The sequence below is a fragment of the Mytilus galloprovincialis genome, chromosome 8 (assembly GCF_965363235.1).
Source record: "Mytilus galloprovincialis chromosome 8, xbMytGall1.hap1.1, whole genome shotgun sequence".
Taxonomy (NCBI): domain Eukaryota; kingdom Metazoa; phylum Mollusca; class Bivalvia; order Mytilida; family Mytilidae; genus Mytilus; species Mytilus galloprovincialis.
Window position 1 is genome coordinate 74,231,690 of NC_134845.1, and position 15,936 is coordinate 74,247,625.

At 31.3% G+C, this 15,936-nt stretch overlaps 1 protein-coding gene across 2 annotated transcripts; it reads left to right on the top strand.

Moving 5' to 3' along the window:
- Window positions 1–378: 378 nt before the first annotated feature.
- LOC143042556 (F-box and leucine-rich repeat protein 13-like) lies at window positions 379–13,982 on the top strand. 2 transcript variants are annotated; one of them, XM_076214936.1, is made up of 7 exons: window positions 379–545; window positions 6,213–7,129; window positions 7,985–8,156; window positions 9,364–9,527; window positions 11,255–11,341; window positions 11,891–12,005; window positions 13,774–13,982. In XM_076214936.1, exons 2-7 carry the CDS (start codon window positions 6,255–6,257, stop codon window positions 13,867–13,869), a joined length of 1,509 nt encoding a protein of 502 aa, XP_076071051.1. In that variant the 5' UTR covers window positions 379–545; window positions 6,213–6,254; the 3' UTR covers window positions 13,870–13,982. The 2 variants fall into 2 exon arrangements, with proteins under 2 accessions (XP_076071051.1, XP_076071052.1); XM_076214937.1 differs by lacking the exon at window positions 11,891–12,005 and adding an exon at window positions 12,028–12,142.
- Window positions 13,983–15,936: the final 1,954 nt, after the last annotated feature.

Consider the following 15,936-nt stretch of genomic DNA (forward strand, 5'->3'; position numbering starts at 1 on the left):
GAGAGGGCTTTTGATACCTTTTATGAAATATGATTTTTGTGTACTGTGCAAACTTTATTTTTTCCGGTGTTTAACTTGAAATTACAGTACGGCTTAAATTATTAAAGATGTTTTTTTATAGAGACAGTAACTTTAATATTATTACATATATAAATTAAAACTGATCATAAATCAAGAAACGCTTCTAAAATTACTTGGGAACAGTCACGGAACAGTATACCTAAATATATATGTTCCTGAAAATTACCAATCCGGATTGTATCTCGTTTTCCGAAATTAAGTCTAACTTTATAACTATTTAACTTAGTCATATATAAGCTTAATAGCATGAGAACTTACACATTAATGAATAAAATCATTATTCACTGTGAAGAAATATTTTTCCAAATCAAAAATTACTTGTTGGTCAGCAATTAAATTAACAGTTGGTGTTACTTAAAACTACATAGACATGTATTTCCGTATTTTATACATATGCTTAGTTTCGCCATTTAGCATCGTGTATACTGACTGAGACTACAAGTTATAGTAGTCTCAGATAATGAGTAAGGAATATAAATTTATGTCATTTGAACTGTTGAACGTATTCTAATATGAGGCAGGCATTACCTGTGAAAGGGGACGAAGTCTGTATGAATTTTTTTTTAATTCAAACATGTTAAAAATAGAAACGGAAATACTGTAACGTTTCCGATTTTGGTTCTGTTGTTAGGGATTCTATTTCATGTAGTTGTGACGTTACTTAAGTTATGACGTCATATTCAATTTTTGATTTCTGCGCAGATGTGGGGATTAATACACCTTATCGCTATTTGTCCGCCATTACTGGATATCACACAGGTTCCCGTAAAATTTTGACGTCACAAAATAAAATATCTGACGCCACAATGGACAAAAAAACATGATGGAAAAGTGATTGTTGATGTGTCAAAAGTTCAAGCAGCCGGGTCAGCCGGGATTAGTAATAAGGTGTATTTTAAAAAAGTCAGAAAAAAAAGTTAATGATTTGAGTTCATTAGTAGAATGGAAAATTCAGGAGATTTTCATAAAATTTTTTATTTTTTTTTTATTGTTTTTTCTACCATAATTTTTATAAAATTGTCCAAGAGTCAAGACTAATTATACTGTTGTAAATATATTTAATTAGAGACCCGCTCTATCATGTGGGTCTCCTTAGGGCATGTAGGGTCTAAGCGTAATGCGGGATTGCCGATTTTTCTAAAGTGTGAAACGTGAAAGTCAAATTATTGTGTCGTGAAAACGGTAAATGAGGTCTTGCAGGACCCGGGAAATGACAAACAAAATGAGAATTGCTTACGCACATACATGTAGTGTAAGCCGCATACGGGAATCTAACAAACCAGTAAGCAAGATCTGGGATCGGAACCCCTCAATGAGACCCCTTATAATTACCTGTCCGTCCGTAACAAATTGTCTCCTCTCTATATCTAGAGAACCATTATAATTTTATTCTTTATACCAGACTTGTATATTTACCAACACTGGAGACAGAAGGTGTGTCATATTGGTTGTACAACTTATTACAAAATGTACATGTAGGTCAAAGGTCAAGGTAAAAAACTTTGGTTTCAGTTGACCATTCATCTGTCCGTCTGTAACGTGTAACAAATTATTTCCCCTCTAGAAAACAGTTATAATTTCATCATGTTCATACTTTTAGTGTATTTTAACCAACACCAGAGTGTATGTTATAATGTTTGTAATACTTCCTAGGTCAAAGGTCAAGGTCAAAACCTTTGGTTCAATTGACAACCTCATGTCCTATGGTACAGATCATATCTGCTCTATACAGTCAACATGGTCAAGAAGTGAAAATGCAAGTGATATAAAACAAGAGGCTCTCAAGAGCCTGAATCGCTCACCTGAATTTTTTTGGTTTAATCTCTCATCAATGATTATTTTGGCTTTTCAATTTATTTAAATGTTCTTTGAATCGTCCTATTTTCTTCAAAAGCAAAAAAAAATCATTTTCTCCTATGTTCTATTTTAGCCATAGGAGCTATGTTTCTTGACATACAAGGAAATGAAATATAAAATTTATACTAGATACTCTGAAACTCTGAAACTCATTTAGCCTAAGTTTGGCTGAAATTGATACAGCAGTTTCATAAGAGAAGATTTTTTAAAGTAAGTCAACATGATGAACAAATTGTGAAAAAAAGTCTTTAAAGGGCAATAACTCCTAAAGAGGTCAATTGACAATTTTGGTCAAATTGACTTATTTGTAGATCTTACTTTGCTGATCATATTTGCTGTTTACAGTTTATCTTTATCTATAATAATATTCAAGATAATGACCAAAAACTGCAAAATTTCCTTAAAATTACCAATTAAGTGGCAGCAACCCAACAATTGGATGTTTGATTCATCTGAAAATTTCAGGGCTGATAGATATTGACCTAATGAACATTTTTACTCCATGTCAGATTTGCTCTTAATGCTTTCGTTTTTGAGATATAAGCCAAAAACTGCATTTGACCCCTATGTTCTATTTTAAGTAACGGCAGCCATGTTTTTTGACGGATCAAAAATCAAAGCACACACTTTGTGCAGGATAATCTAAGGAACAACCATGCTAAGTTTTAACCAAATCCATTCAGTAGTTTCAGAGGAGAAGATTTTTTAAATATAGCAAATATGATGAACAAATTGTGAAAAATTGTCATTAAAGGACAATAACCCCTTAAGGGGTCAATTGACAATTTTGGTCATATTAACTTATTTGTAGATCTTACTTTGCTGATCTTTTTTGCTGTTTACAGTTTATCTTTATCTATAATAATATTCAAGATAATGACCAAAAACTGCAAAATTTCCTTAAAATTACCAATTAAGTGGCAGCAACCCAACAATGGTTTGTTTGATTCATCTGAAAATTTCAGGGCTGATAGATCTTGACCTAATGAACATTTTTACTCCATGTCAGATTTGCTCTAAATGCTTTCGTTTTTGAGATATAAGCCAAAAACTGCATTTGACCCCTATGTTCTATTTTAAGTAACAGCAGCCATGTTTTTTGACGGATCAAAAATCAAAGCACACACTTTGTGCAGGATAATCTAAGGAACAATCATGCTAAGTTTTAACCAAATCCATTCAGTAGTTTCAGAGGAGAAGATTTTTAAAGTTAGCAAATATGATGAACAAATTGTGAAAAATTGTCATTAAAGGACAATAACCCCTTAAGGGGTCAATTGACAATTTTGGTCATATTAACTTATTTGTAGATCTTACTTTGCTGATCTTTTTTGCTGTTTACAGTTTATCTTTATCTATAATAATATTCAAGATAATGACCAAAAAATGCAAAATTTCCTTAAAATTACCAATTAAGTGGCAGCAACCCAACAATGGTTTGTTTGATTCATCTGAAAATTTCAGGGCTGATAGATCTTGACCTAATGAACATTTTTACCCCATGTCAGATTTGCTCTAAATGCTTTCGTTTTTGAGATATAAGCCAAAAACTGCATTTGACCCCTATGTTCTATTTTAAGTAACGGCGGCCATGTTTTTTGACGGATCAAAAATCGAAGCGCACATTTTGTGCAGGATATACTAAGGAACAATCATGTTAAGTTTCATTCAAATCCATTCAGTAGTTTCAGAGGAGAAGATGTTTGAAAAATTGTTAACGACGACAGACGACGAAGACGACGACGTCGACGACGACGGACGCCAAGTGATGAGAAAAGCTCACATGGCCTTTTAGGCCAGGTGAGCTAAAAAAAAGGCATACACAATAAAGTCAATCTTAAAATTTCATCATGTTTAACTTAACTTTATAATTATTGATTTAATAAGATGAAATGCAGAATTTCTATTCATAGTTTAAATGTGATTGTCATTTCAAAGGATTCAGGTATTCATATCTTTAAATTGCTTTAAAAACGTCTTAATTATTTAAACTTTTATACATGTTTTTCTTTTGAAGTCTTCTATATATCATGAATCAGACATCAGTTTCAATTGGAACATATATTCAGTAAAATATGTGTGAAATTACAGTACATAATCATTGTTCATAAGTTTCTATGGGAGATAATCTAAAATCATTGCTCTTTTGAAATATTGTTCTTATCTCCCCTTTAAACTTCAAGAGATCATATTAAGTTTAAAGTATATTTAACTAAGTGTTTTAGAGAAAGATTTGTAGCATATTTCTGAAAAAAGAACACCATTTTAAAAGAAATAAATTCAAAACTAAAAGTTCAAATTTTTGGCATTTGTACATAACACTTTTCGAATGACTTTTACAATCATTGTATGCCTAGACATTCAAACATTCCTATTCATAATATCATTGAAGTGGAGTTAGAGTCTTATAAGATTGTAAGTATGCTTTACTTTATCACCTAGCACTTTCAAGACTTGATGTTCAGTAGTTGTCATTTGTTGATGTGGTTCAAAAGTGTTTCTGGTTTTTCATATAGATTAGACCATTGGTTTTTCAGTTTGAATGGTTTTACACTAGTTATTTTTGGGGCCCTTTTGCAATGTAAATTTATAGCTTGCTTTTCAATGTGAGCCAAGGCTCCATGTTGAAGACCATACATGTAATTTGAGACCTATAATGGTTTACTTTTATAAATTGTGTCTTGGATAGAGAGTTGTCTCAGTCATTGGCACTCATACCACATCTTCTTATAAATAACTATTGACAGTTGTTTTCTACAGCAGTTTGTTTAAATTTCTGACCAGTTAAACAGTTTGGTGCAATTTGGTCAAAGTTTTGAATGAACTGCAATAGATGGAGAGCAATATTTACAGCCAAGTAAAACAAAAACAAAATAACATAAAACTTACCAAAGTTTCATTAAATTACAAAAATAAAAATTCTTAAATTTTCGTTGAAAGTGTGTGCTGTTTACACATGTATATGAATTATTTTTACAGAATTAGATTATAATGATTTGTGGAAATGCGACAGATTTAAATTGAAATAATTTTGCAAAATGACCCTGTCCCTATAACATGTATAAGTATCATTTTATTGTCGAGCTTTCGACTTCATTGACTTTAGTTGAAAAAGCGAGACATAGCGATCCTACATTCCGTCGGCGTCCACAAAAATTCATTCTGTGGTTAAAGTTTTTGAAATTTTAATAACTTTCTTGAACTATCCTGGATTTCTATCAAACTTGGACAGAAGCTTGTTTATGTTCATAAGATAGTATCCCATGTATCCAGAAGTAAATTTTGTAAAAATAAAATTCCATTTTTTCCTTATTTAACTTATAAATGGACTTAGTTTTTTCTGCCAGGAACCATTACATTCACTCTGTGGTTAATAAAGTTTTTAAAATTTTAATAACTTTCTTAAACTATCCTGGAATTGTACCAAACTTGGACAGAAGCTTGTTTATGATCAGAAGATAGTATCCAGAAGTAAATTTTGTAAAAATAAAATTCCATTTTTTCCGTATTTTACTTATAAATAGACTTATTTTTTCTGCCAGAAAACATTACATTCACTTTGTGGTTACAGTTTTTTAAATTTTGATAACTTTCTTAAACTATCCTGGAATTGTACCAAACTTGGACAGAAGCTTGTTTATGATCAGGAGATAGTATCCAGAAGTAAATTTTGTAAAAATAAAATTCTTTTTTTTTCCGTATTTATTTATAAATGGACTTAGTTTTTCTTCCAGTTAACATAACATACAGTCTGCAATTAAAGTGTTTTTAAAACATTTTTAAGATTCTTAAACTATCCTGGATTTTTACCAAACTTGGATAGAAGCTTTTGACAATCAAAAGATAGTATCGAGAGGAATATTTTTATTGATTTTTTTTCATCATTTTTGTTGAGTGTGTGATAAACAGCAAAAGTAGGCGAGACACTGGGTTCCGCGGAACCCTTACAAATTTTTGAAATTTCAATTTGAGATGACAAATATATTGAAAATTAATTTTTCTACAAGTTTCTTTTCCTTTGACTTAAGAAATTGTGGAAAAAATATAACAATGTCAACAGTATGTAAGAAAATTAGCTTTTTTAAGATACATTTTGTACATGTATGAGCTACAGGGTGAGACAATTTTTTCTTTTCCTATTTATTGAAAGAAATATATGGCATACATCAATGATAAGATAGGATTATAACGATTACTCTTTTTCTTTACAAACTTTAATGGTGTTTCCATGGCTTAGCATCAAATGATCATTGACAATTTTCTTTTTTCTTTAGCTAATTAGTACATGAATGTGAATTCGGAGAAAACAAATAGAAATGTCTGAGACAAATGAAGACAGTGATTTTGACTTGTTAGCAGATAGTGGATACACAGATGATATGTCTCAACTGTCACCAGTGAAAAATGTTGATAAATCAGATATTCATCTTCTTTGTCCATCATTAAACTTCTCTGATGATGAAATGAAACAGAAATGTGTCGAAAAAAGGAACACTTTAGACGATATTGATATAGAGCCTCAGCATGTCAGGAATTCAATCATAAAAACAGACATAGAGTTTATTGAAAGGGAGATTACTCCTGCAATGATTCAGGTAGAGGAAATCCTGACAAGTGATGATATGTTTTGTACATGTCCAATTGTTTGTATTCCAAGGGAGATAATTATGAAAATTTTTACATATTTTACACAACCTGAACTCTGTTGTAAATTGTCCAGAGTTTGTAAATCATGGTATGACTATGCATTTGATCCTAGCTTATGGAAAGTTATTGACCTTCACAACTACCGAAACATACCATCTGTAAATTTATGTCGTTTAATTGCCAAAGCTACAAACTTACGGTCACTTTTATTGCATGGAAGAGAAAATATTTCAGAAAGTGAGGTTGCTGTTTTTACTGAATATACATCAAATCTTCAACACTTAGATTTAGGATTTTGTCAAAATATGAATATTCCAATGCTTTCAATAATAGTTAACAAATGCCCCATACTTGAAAGTATTAACTTGGAAGGAGATACATGTTTTAAACCTGGAAGTTTACAAATCCTCAGTAGATGTGAGCACTTAAAGGAAATGAATTTCTCACACTGTATTTTAGAAAACATGGACCTTCATCATTTAGCCAAGAATTTAGAAACTATAACAAGTCTTAATATAGATGGAATTTCTTGGATTGATGATGAGTTAGTAATCGTATTAGTTATTATACATGTATGTTATATACAATGAATTCATGTCTGATTTATCTTCCATGTTGTATGTCTTCTTTGTTTTCTGAGATAATGAAGTCACAGTATTTTCAAATAGCACCTTAGGATTGATATACAATTTTAAATTTTTCCCTTATATTTATTTATGAACCAATCATATTCATTACTATACATTCATGGATTTGAATTCAAAGAATTAGAACAAGTATGTAAAAAAAAAATCTGTATCACCGATGATTTGCCTTTATCTGTAACTCTCAAACCAAATGATTTGATAACCAGAGATGTATTAGTTCTTGAACATTTGAGGAGCTTTATGACCATAAGGGACTCATCAGAATAACTAAATCCATTTAAAGCCAATTTTATCTTTGTAAGTTGGAACCTCGGTTTCTGAATAATTTCTTTTAAAAAAAAAATGTTATATATAGAGGTCAAAATAGACAATTTGAAAATGATTATTCGTGAATGGATTTTAAAAAGTACTATAGAAAAAAAGGATGAGAGACACTAAGTATAACAAAGGACATAATGTTTCTGATATGTTTTATGACTTTTGTAAGGTGTGATAACAATGATTTACATGACATGTAATTATGCTCTAGACTGGGTTGTAAAAAAGTTACTTAAATAAATTTTTGGAGTAGACTAAGGGGAGATAATTCAAACTTTGAAAATACAATGAATAAAAATAATACAAATTTACTGATACTATTAGTTATCTTGGTGTAATCAGGGATATACAGAATTTTACACCGTTAATGAAAATTCAGACACCCTGAGGTGCAGCTGATTTTATAAATTTATAAGTTTTATGTTTTATTTCAGACCTGTGATATATTTGTTGAAACAACACAATGAACATTTAACAGAGCTCGTCATTGATGGAGCAGAAATTACAGATGACTGCTATAAATCCATCGCAAAGTGTTCTTACTTAACAGTATTTGAGGCATCATTTTGTGAATTGTTAACAGATAAAAGCCTTGAATATCTTCAGGTATATATGGTTTAGTAATATCTATGAAAATATCATCGTAAGTCCTTTATAGATTGATTTACAATGATTGATTGATTGTTGGTTTGCTTAACATGCAGTGGCAAACATGCATGTTCAGGACGAGAACAAGTTAACTATAAATACAATAGGTAGGTCTTGTAATAGAGGCCATCCAGGATGATGGTTGGGGAAAAGCCACTGGAAAATGAGGGTATGTTGGATAGGGACAGAAATTTTGCCTTGCAACAGTCCATCTACAGTCCCCTCAAAGAGTAGTTGCAAGGGTTCTTAATGTGCATAGAGTGTGACACTCACTTTACATAAGGCTTTGTATTTAACGTCTCCATTCTGACTTGACGTGTCTGAAAACATCCCGCCAAGCCAAACAGACACTCCATTTGGCAAGCATTTTTACTGCTGGTCAAAAGAACACCAAGTGAACATATTTCTATTCCCAAGTAACCCTTTGGGGTCAGACATACAATTATATAAAACACTATGAGGTTGTTCTCAGTAATTGACAAATTCATTTTGTGTCCCTTATAATTATTGCCCGGGCCCCCCCTTTTTGGGAAAAAATTTGGTTGCTTATATAGGGAATCACTGAAGCGTGACTGGAGCGGGCCCCCTCTTAGGTCAGTCAGTGGGCCCCCACTTATGAAAATTTCTGGATCCGCCACTGACTTTGTGCAATGCCAAAATATAGTAATAGACAGATGGTAGAACCTTTAATGAACATATACATGTGTATAACAGTAATATGAACTGGTAGTTTTAATTTTGACCAACTACAGGCCAGGATCAATTTCATGACCTACCCTATCCTAAGGCAATGCTAATATGGATTCATTATTATTCGTAGGGTACCAATTTTCGTGGATTTTGCTAGTAAAGGTAAACCACAAATTTGAATGTTTAGTGAATCACAGGGTGTACATGTACATACCGGGTATTAAGACTTTTAACAGACTTTGCAAAATCAAAGAATCAAAAATTTGTGAAATTTTATTTATTTAAAAAATCTTTTAATTTTGAATGTAGGAGTATGACTTGTGATGTACATGTATATGTGTGATTTATATATTTTAGAATTTAAACAAATTGAAGACGTTACGTTTAAGAAAAGATTATTTAAAAAATCTTTTAATTTTGAATGTAGGAGTATTACTTTTGATGTAGATTTTTATTTGTGATTTATATATTTTAGAATTTAAACAAATTGAAGAAGTTACGTTTAAGAAAAGGAACAGAATTCACAGCAGCTGGTTTGATGAATTTTTTCTCCTCTCCTGGAATTAAACATTTGACATCATTAGACATGTCAGAATGCACCGGTTGTGATGATATTTGTGTGTCACAATTATCACAAAGGTATGATAAAAGTTTTCTCCTCTCCTGGAATTAAACATTTGACATCATTAGACATGTCAGAATGCACAGGTTGTGATGATATTTGTGTGTCACAATGATCACAAAGGTATGGTAAAAGTCTTATCATCTCCTGGAATTAAACAAATAAATCAATTTATAATCTGATTTAAGAAAAAATGTATAATTTGTAACTCCCTGACAAATTACTACACCAGCTAAGACTGGCCATCTACCACCATGATGTGCACCAGATTGTTTTAATTTGGATGAATGCATGTATATTTCAATTCAGAATAATTTTATCTTTATATCTGATCTCTTTTTTTGCTTTGACCAGTACTCGTATTTCTTCTATATAATTGCACAAAATTTGCATCTTGGAACATGTGGAACCGTTGAAGCTAATCTTGAAAGAATATATATTTTTCACCTACCACAAATTTCACATCTTGCTTGTGAATCTAACTGTTTTTAGGTCAGGGCCTGACATAATGTAATTTGTAGGTAACATTAAAACATAAAAAATGATAATATTATCACTTGCAATTCCAAAATAAAATAGAGTCCCTGTCAGGAAATATAGGTCACAATTAGTCAAGGAAGTAACAGTAATTTTTATATGACCGTAAAAATGTTTTGGTCATATATTGGTGTCACGTCATTGTCAGCTTTGTCCAAAGACAGATGATTTCCAGATATTAACTTTAGAATAATTAAATAGAAATCAATTAAACTTTAACACAAGGTTTATAACCACTAAAGGAAGGTTGGGATAGATTTTGGGGATTTTGGTCCTATCAGTGTAGGAATTAGGGGTAAAAAACGGGCACAAATAAGCATTTTTCTTGGTTTTCGCACAATAACTTTGGTATAAGTAAATAAAAATCTATGAAATTTAAACACAAGGTTAATGACCACAAAAGGAAGAATGAGATTGATTTTGGGAGTATTGGTCCTAACAGTTTAGGAATTAGGGGCTTAAAGTGTCCAAAATTAAACTTTGTTTGATTTCATCAAAAATTGAATTATTGGGGTTTTTTTATTTGCCTAATTTAACCATGTATTCAGATTTTAGATTTTTGGTCCTTTTTTCAAATTGGTCTACATTAAGGACCAAAGGGTTTTAAATTTTATCAAGAACTGAATTCTTGGGGTTCTTTGATATGCTGAATCTAAACATATACTTAGATATTTGATTATGGGCCCAGTTTTCAAGTTTGTCCAAATTGGGGTGACAGGTCCAAAAGTAAACTTTGTTTGATTTCAACAAAAATTGTATATACAAAGGGTTCTTTGATATGCTAAATCTAACCATGTATTTAGATTTTGCATATTGGACCATAATAGGTAAATGTCCAATTTAAATTTTTAAGTTCTTAGACCACATTCATTCTGTGTCAACTATTTAATCACAATCCAAATTCAGAGCTGTATCAAGCTTGAATGTTGTGTCCATACTTGCCCCAACTGTTCAGGATTTGACCTCTGCGGTTGTATCAAGCTGAGCCCTGCTGAATCTGGTTTTATGTTACATTTTGCAAGTAATCAAAGACAGTGGCTTTTAAAAAAATAGAGAATAATCCAACATCTTGTTCTATTTTCAAAACATAAATAGATTACTATAGTGGTTATGACTAACTGTTTTAAGTTATTTTCCATTGTGTCACAAGTAATACTGTTTTGAGAATGAACTAGATATTTTCTATTCAATACCTTTTGTATTACAGCTGTGGAAAGACTTTAAAGCATCTATCATTATGTTGGTGCTGGCACATCACAGATAGAGGAGCAACTTCAGTAGTTGATCATTGTAGGTAAGAATGTCTACATTATCACAGTTTTATTCCTAATCATTACATAAAATTAATGGCATTTTTGGTTTTGATACTTATTTCATACGGCAAGAATATCAAGCAAGTTGCCTGCTCATACAAATGTATTCCCTTTTATTTATTACTCCCTACTGATGAACTATTAGTTTTATTTGATTATAATTTGAAAATAGGATTGTATTACATCATATCTAATTTTAGAGAACTATTAATCATATCTAAAATTAGATTGTTTTCCACAATTTTTTCATCATGCTTGAAGATATTGATTGATAATTGGTATATAGTTTTATCATGTTACAGATCAAGGTTGATTTTTTGTTTCGGTCTTATAATTTTTGTGCAGAGTTATGGTCCTTGGACTTGAAACTTCACTCATATAATCAGTTTTCCACACTGTTTTTAGTCATGCTTGTTTTTCAAGTTGTTCCCCATTCATTGAAAATTTAATGAAGATGAAAAAATCAAACTTTTACTTCTTAAACAGTAGAAAAATTTTAAAGAGTCATGGTCACTTTACTATCTTTTCAGCAATTTGCTACACTTAGATTTAACTGGGATCGACAAGATAAATGGGGACTGTTTTGGGCGTGTACCATCAGAAATGCCACACCTTAGACTACTAGACCTTAAACAGTGTAACAGGGTATGTTTTTATATATTTACAGATACCTTGAACTGCTCAATCTACAAGGTGTCAAATCGATTGCAGGTGACAGTTTTGCTAGAATACCAACTGATATGCCATTTTTAACCAAGTTAACTTTATCTGACTGTAATATGGTATGTTAAAAATAAGAGAATGATGACCATAATACATTAATACAATCATTGTATTTTTGTTTTAAAATTATATTATTTAATCCTCTGTGGACTCATGATAGCTTTCCTCTGTGAGTTTGGAGGTTCTTGGCTTTGCTTATGTTTACAAATGAGCAACTTCAAACTTAAAGGTCTCTTTCTATGTAGAAAAATAAATCCTTAAAGTGCACACAAGACACATTTGATGCCTTAAAAAATTCTGAAAGATGAAATTATCAAAGAGACAGTGCTATCATGAGTCCACAGAGGAAAGCTATTATGCAGAGTTATGGTCCTTGAACTTAGAAAATTCACTCAAATAATCAGTTTTCTATACTTTTTATACAACCCAAAAAAAAATTTGGGATCGTATAATGGTATGATGTTGTCGTCGTCTGTGTAGTCCGAAGACACATTGGTTTCCATATAATAACTTTAGTTTTAGTGAATAGATCTTTATGATTTTTTTTTCAGAAGGTTCAATACCACAAAAGGAAGGTTGGGATTGATTTTGGGGATGATGGTCCAAACCGATTAGGTATTAGGGGCCCATAACAAGTATTTTTCTAGTTTCAGGATAATAACTTTTGTACTAGTATTTCAATTGCTCTGAAATTATACCACAATGTTTAAAACCACAAGTAGAAGGTTTGAATTCATTTTAGGGGTTATGGGGCAAAGTTTAGGAATTAAGGACCAAAAAGGGGCCAAAACAAGCATTTTTCTAGTTTCCAGACAATAACTTCTGTGTAATTATATGGATCTCTCTGAAAATGTACCACAATGTACCATATAACAAAGGGCTTGGATTCAGTTTTGGGTTAATTGCCCAAAATATGTAGCAATTATGGGCCAAAAAGAAGCATGTTTCTAGTTTCCAAACAGTCATAACAATAACTTGTGTTTTAGTGTATGGATCTCTCTGAAATTGTACTACAAGGTGCAATACTACAAAGGAAAGCATGGGATTGAGTTTAAGATTTATTACTCCAAGGAGGTTTCAAAAAGTTGGAGGGGGGGATTTTTTGTTTACCATTTTTTTATTTTGAAAAGTTTCAAGAAGAAATCTTCAATTGCACAGTATTGTGCAATAGATTTGTTAGATCTTTGACCACATTAATTTTGTAACAAAAACCTATATTATGTCAAAAATTTGATCACAATCCAAATTCAGACAGTATCAAGCTTGAATATTGTGACCAAATTTGCCCCAACTGTTCAGGGATCGACCATTGGGTTTGTATAAAGCTGCGCCCTGCGGAACACCTGGTTACATTGAAGATATCGACTTGATATTTGTTATATAGTTTACACCATGACAGGTTATAAATCAAGTTCGCATTTTTGTTCCAATACAATGAACTCTGAACTATGTATTGCCATGCAGTAGGTACTCTCAGAATGCTTGTTTTATTTTTATTTTATTCATTTTTTTTTAAGTTTGAATGTTTGTTCTGAAAAACACATGAGCTGTGAAATGTATTTGTTCATTCATATATGAATAGACATGAAACAAAGCAATTACTTTTTGTTATTATCAATATAAAACATGCATGTATTAATGTAATGTTATTTGTTGTGTATTGGTTATTGTAATGTATTGTTTATTTCAGATTAAAGATGAGTTAATTGAGGATGTTGTTCGACAGAAGAGAAACCTGACTGTTATTAATTACTATGGAGAAACTGTAATGTTTGAACAATCATGACACAAAACTCATATATATATATCACTGAAGACCTACAGTATGAAAAACAGCAATATGTGTAGTAGCACTGTTAATTTGATATATTGGTTCTGCCATAAAAATTTACATTATAATTGATTTTCATTTGTTTTCTACAGTCCATTATATAACCGAGGCAGAGGGGGCATTAAGTGATACCCTAGTCGTCTGTATGTACATCCCAAACTTCTACATAATGCTTAATACCACAAAATTATGCAAGAAGGGACTTTTAACTATGTGGTAATTAAGAAATATGTATTTTAGCTTACATTGACAAAAATAGAATTGTAAGGATCAATTTTTGCATTCTTTTTTATATATGTAGGACTCAAATCTATGGCAGGTTCCAAATTAATGGCAGATTCCTAATCTATGGCTATTATGACCTTACAAATGCCAAACAAATCAAATCTATGGCAAATTTTTGTTTTCTCAAAATCTATAGCAGACTTTGAAATTGTGTAATTTTCTGGAAAAAAAACCAGTAAAATATAACGCCATGTTATATGTTGTCATGATTATTTTTTATTTGTAGAATGTAAATTAAAAACAGATATTTTACGCAAATTTTACAAATACACAGGGAAACACTTTGTTTTCCCTCTAGAACAATTTGCTGATGGTTTCAAGGAAGATGTGATGAAGAAAGGCACTGCTGTTTTTTAGTTGTGGATATTTTTATAAAAAGCCTAACTTTGACAGTGACAACAATGTGATAGCAATATAAACCCAAAACTCTTAAGCTGTCATATAACTGTATAAAAATTGCTTTCTTATTTGCTAAAGAACTTCCATTTTTATATACGATCGCAAACATTTTGGCGGTCCTATATTGGTATCACGTCGTCAGCATCTTTTGTCAACAACGTTGTCCGAAGACAGATGCTTTCGGGATAATAACTTTAGTATAAGTAAATAGAAATCAATAAAATTTTAACACAATGTTTATAACCATCAAAGGTAGCTTGGGATTAATTTTGGGGGTTATGGTCCTATCAGTTTAGGAATTATATAACATACATTTATCTAGTTTCAGTTGTGTATAAGTATTTCAATTACTCTGAAATTGTACCACAATGTTCATACCATTAAGTAGAAGGTTGGAATATATTTTAATGGTTAAGGGGCAAACAGTGTAGGAATTAAGGGCCAAAAAGGGGCCAAAAACAAACATTTTTGAAGATTCGGGACAATGACTTATGCTTTTTTTCACTGTATGGATCTCTCCGACATTGTACCTCATGGTTCCATATATTGAAGGGAATCCAATTCCAATTTAAATTTAAAGAATACTGTTATATATATGTTTGATTACTTGATTACCTCCCTTACACTGATTGAAAATTATGTTAAAGGAAGTGATAATTGTCCTGAGATGTGTAGCTTTAAATTTATTTTTAGAAGTTACTGTTAATTAATATCAATTCTAACCATGACTGTAAGTTATTTTATATTTTATGTATTTAAATGAGTAGTTATTGTTGCCAACTTAATTAAAAATTAGAATTGAGATTATTTTTGGAATAAGGGATTGGGGGAGGTGAAAAAAAATGGGGAGTGGTGGGGGGTAAAATTTTTCTCATTTCAGATTTCAGAAATTAAAGATTTTTTCTTCAAATATTTTTTTTGAGGGGATTTATATTCAACAGCATAGTGTATTGCCCAAAAGCAAAAAAAAATCATTTTAAGTTCATTAGATCACATTTATTCTGTGTCAGAAACCTTTGCTGTGTCAACTTTTTAATCACAATCCAAATTCAGAGCTGTATCAAGCTTGAATGATATGTCCATACTTGCCCTAACTGTCCTGGGGTCGTATAAAGCTGCGCGCAGCGGAGCATCTGGTTAATTAACTAATTGGTATAAGAAATGAATTAAATAGGTACCATACACATATCAGGAATTGCCCTTATTATTCACATCATTTTAATCCTGAATTCTGTATTAAGGTACCGTATATCACTTCTATCCTTCTACACAATGGTAATTTTATGCCGTAGATTTAGGATGGCATGGAGTCATATTTGCCTTTTATTAGGAATCTTA

Coding starts and splice junctions, on each gene's coding strand:
- LOC143042556 (XM_076214936.1), top strand. CDS start 6,255: ATGTCTGAGACAAATGAAGACAGTGATTTTGACTTGTTAGCAGATAGT. Junction 11,342..11,890: donor TCAGTAGTTGATCATTGTAG/GTAAGAATGTCT, acceptor CTATCTTTTCAG/CAATTTGCTACACTTAGATT. Junction 12,006..13,773: donor ACCTTAAACAGTGTAACAGG/GTATGTTTTTAT, acceptor TGTTTATTTCAG/ATTAAAGATGAGTTAATTGA.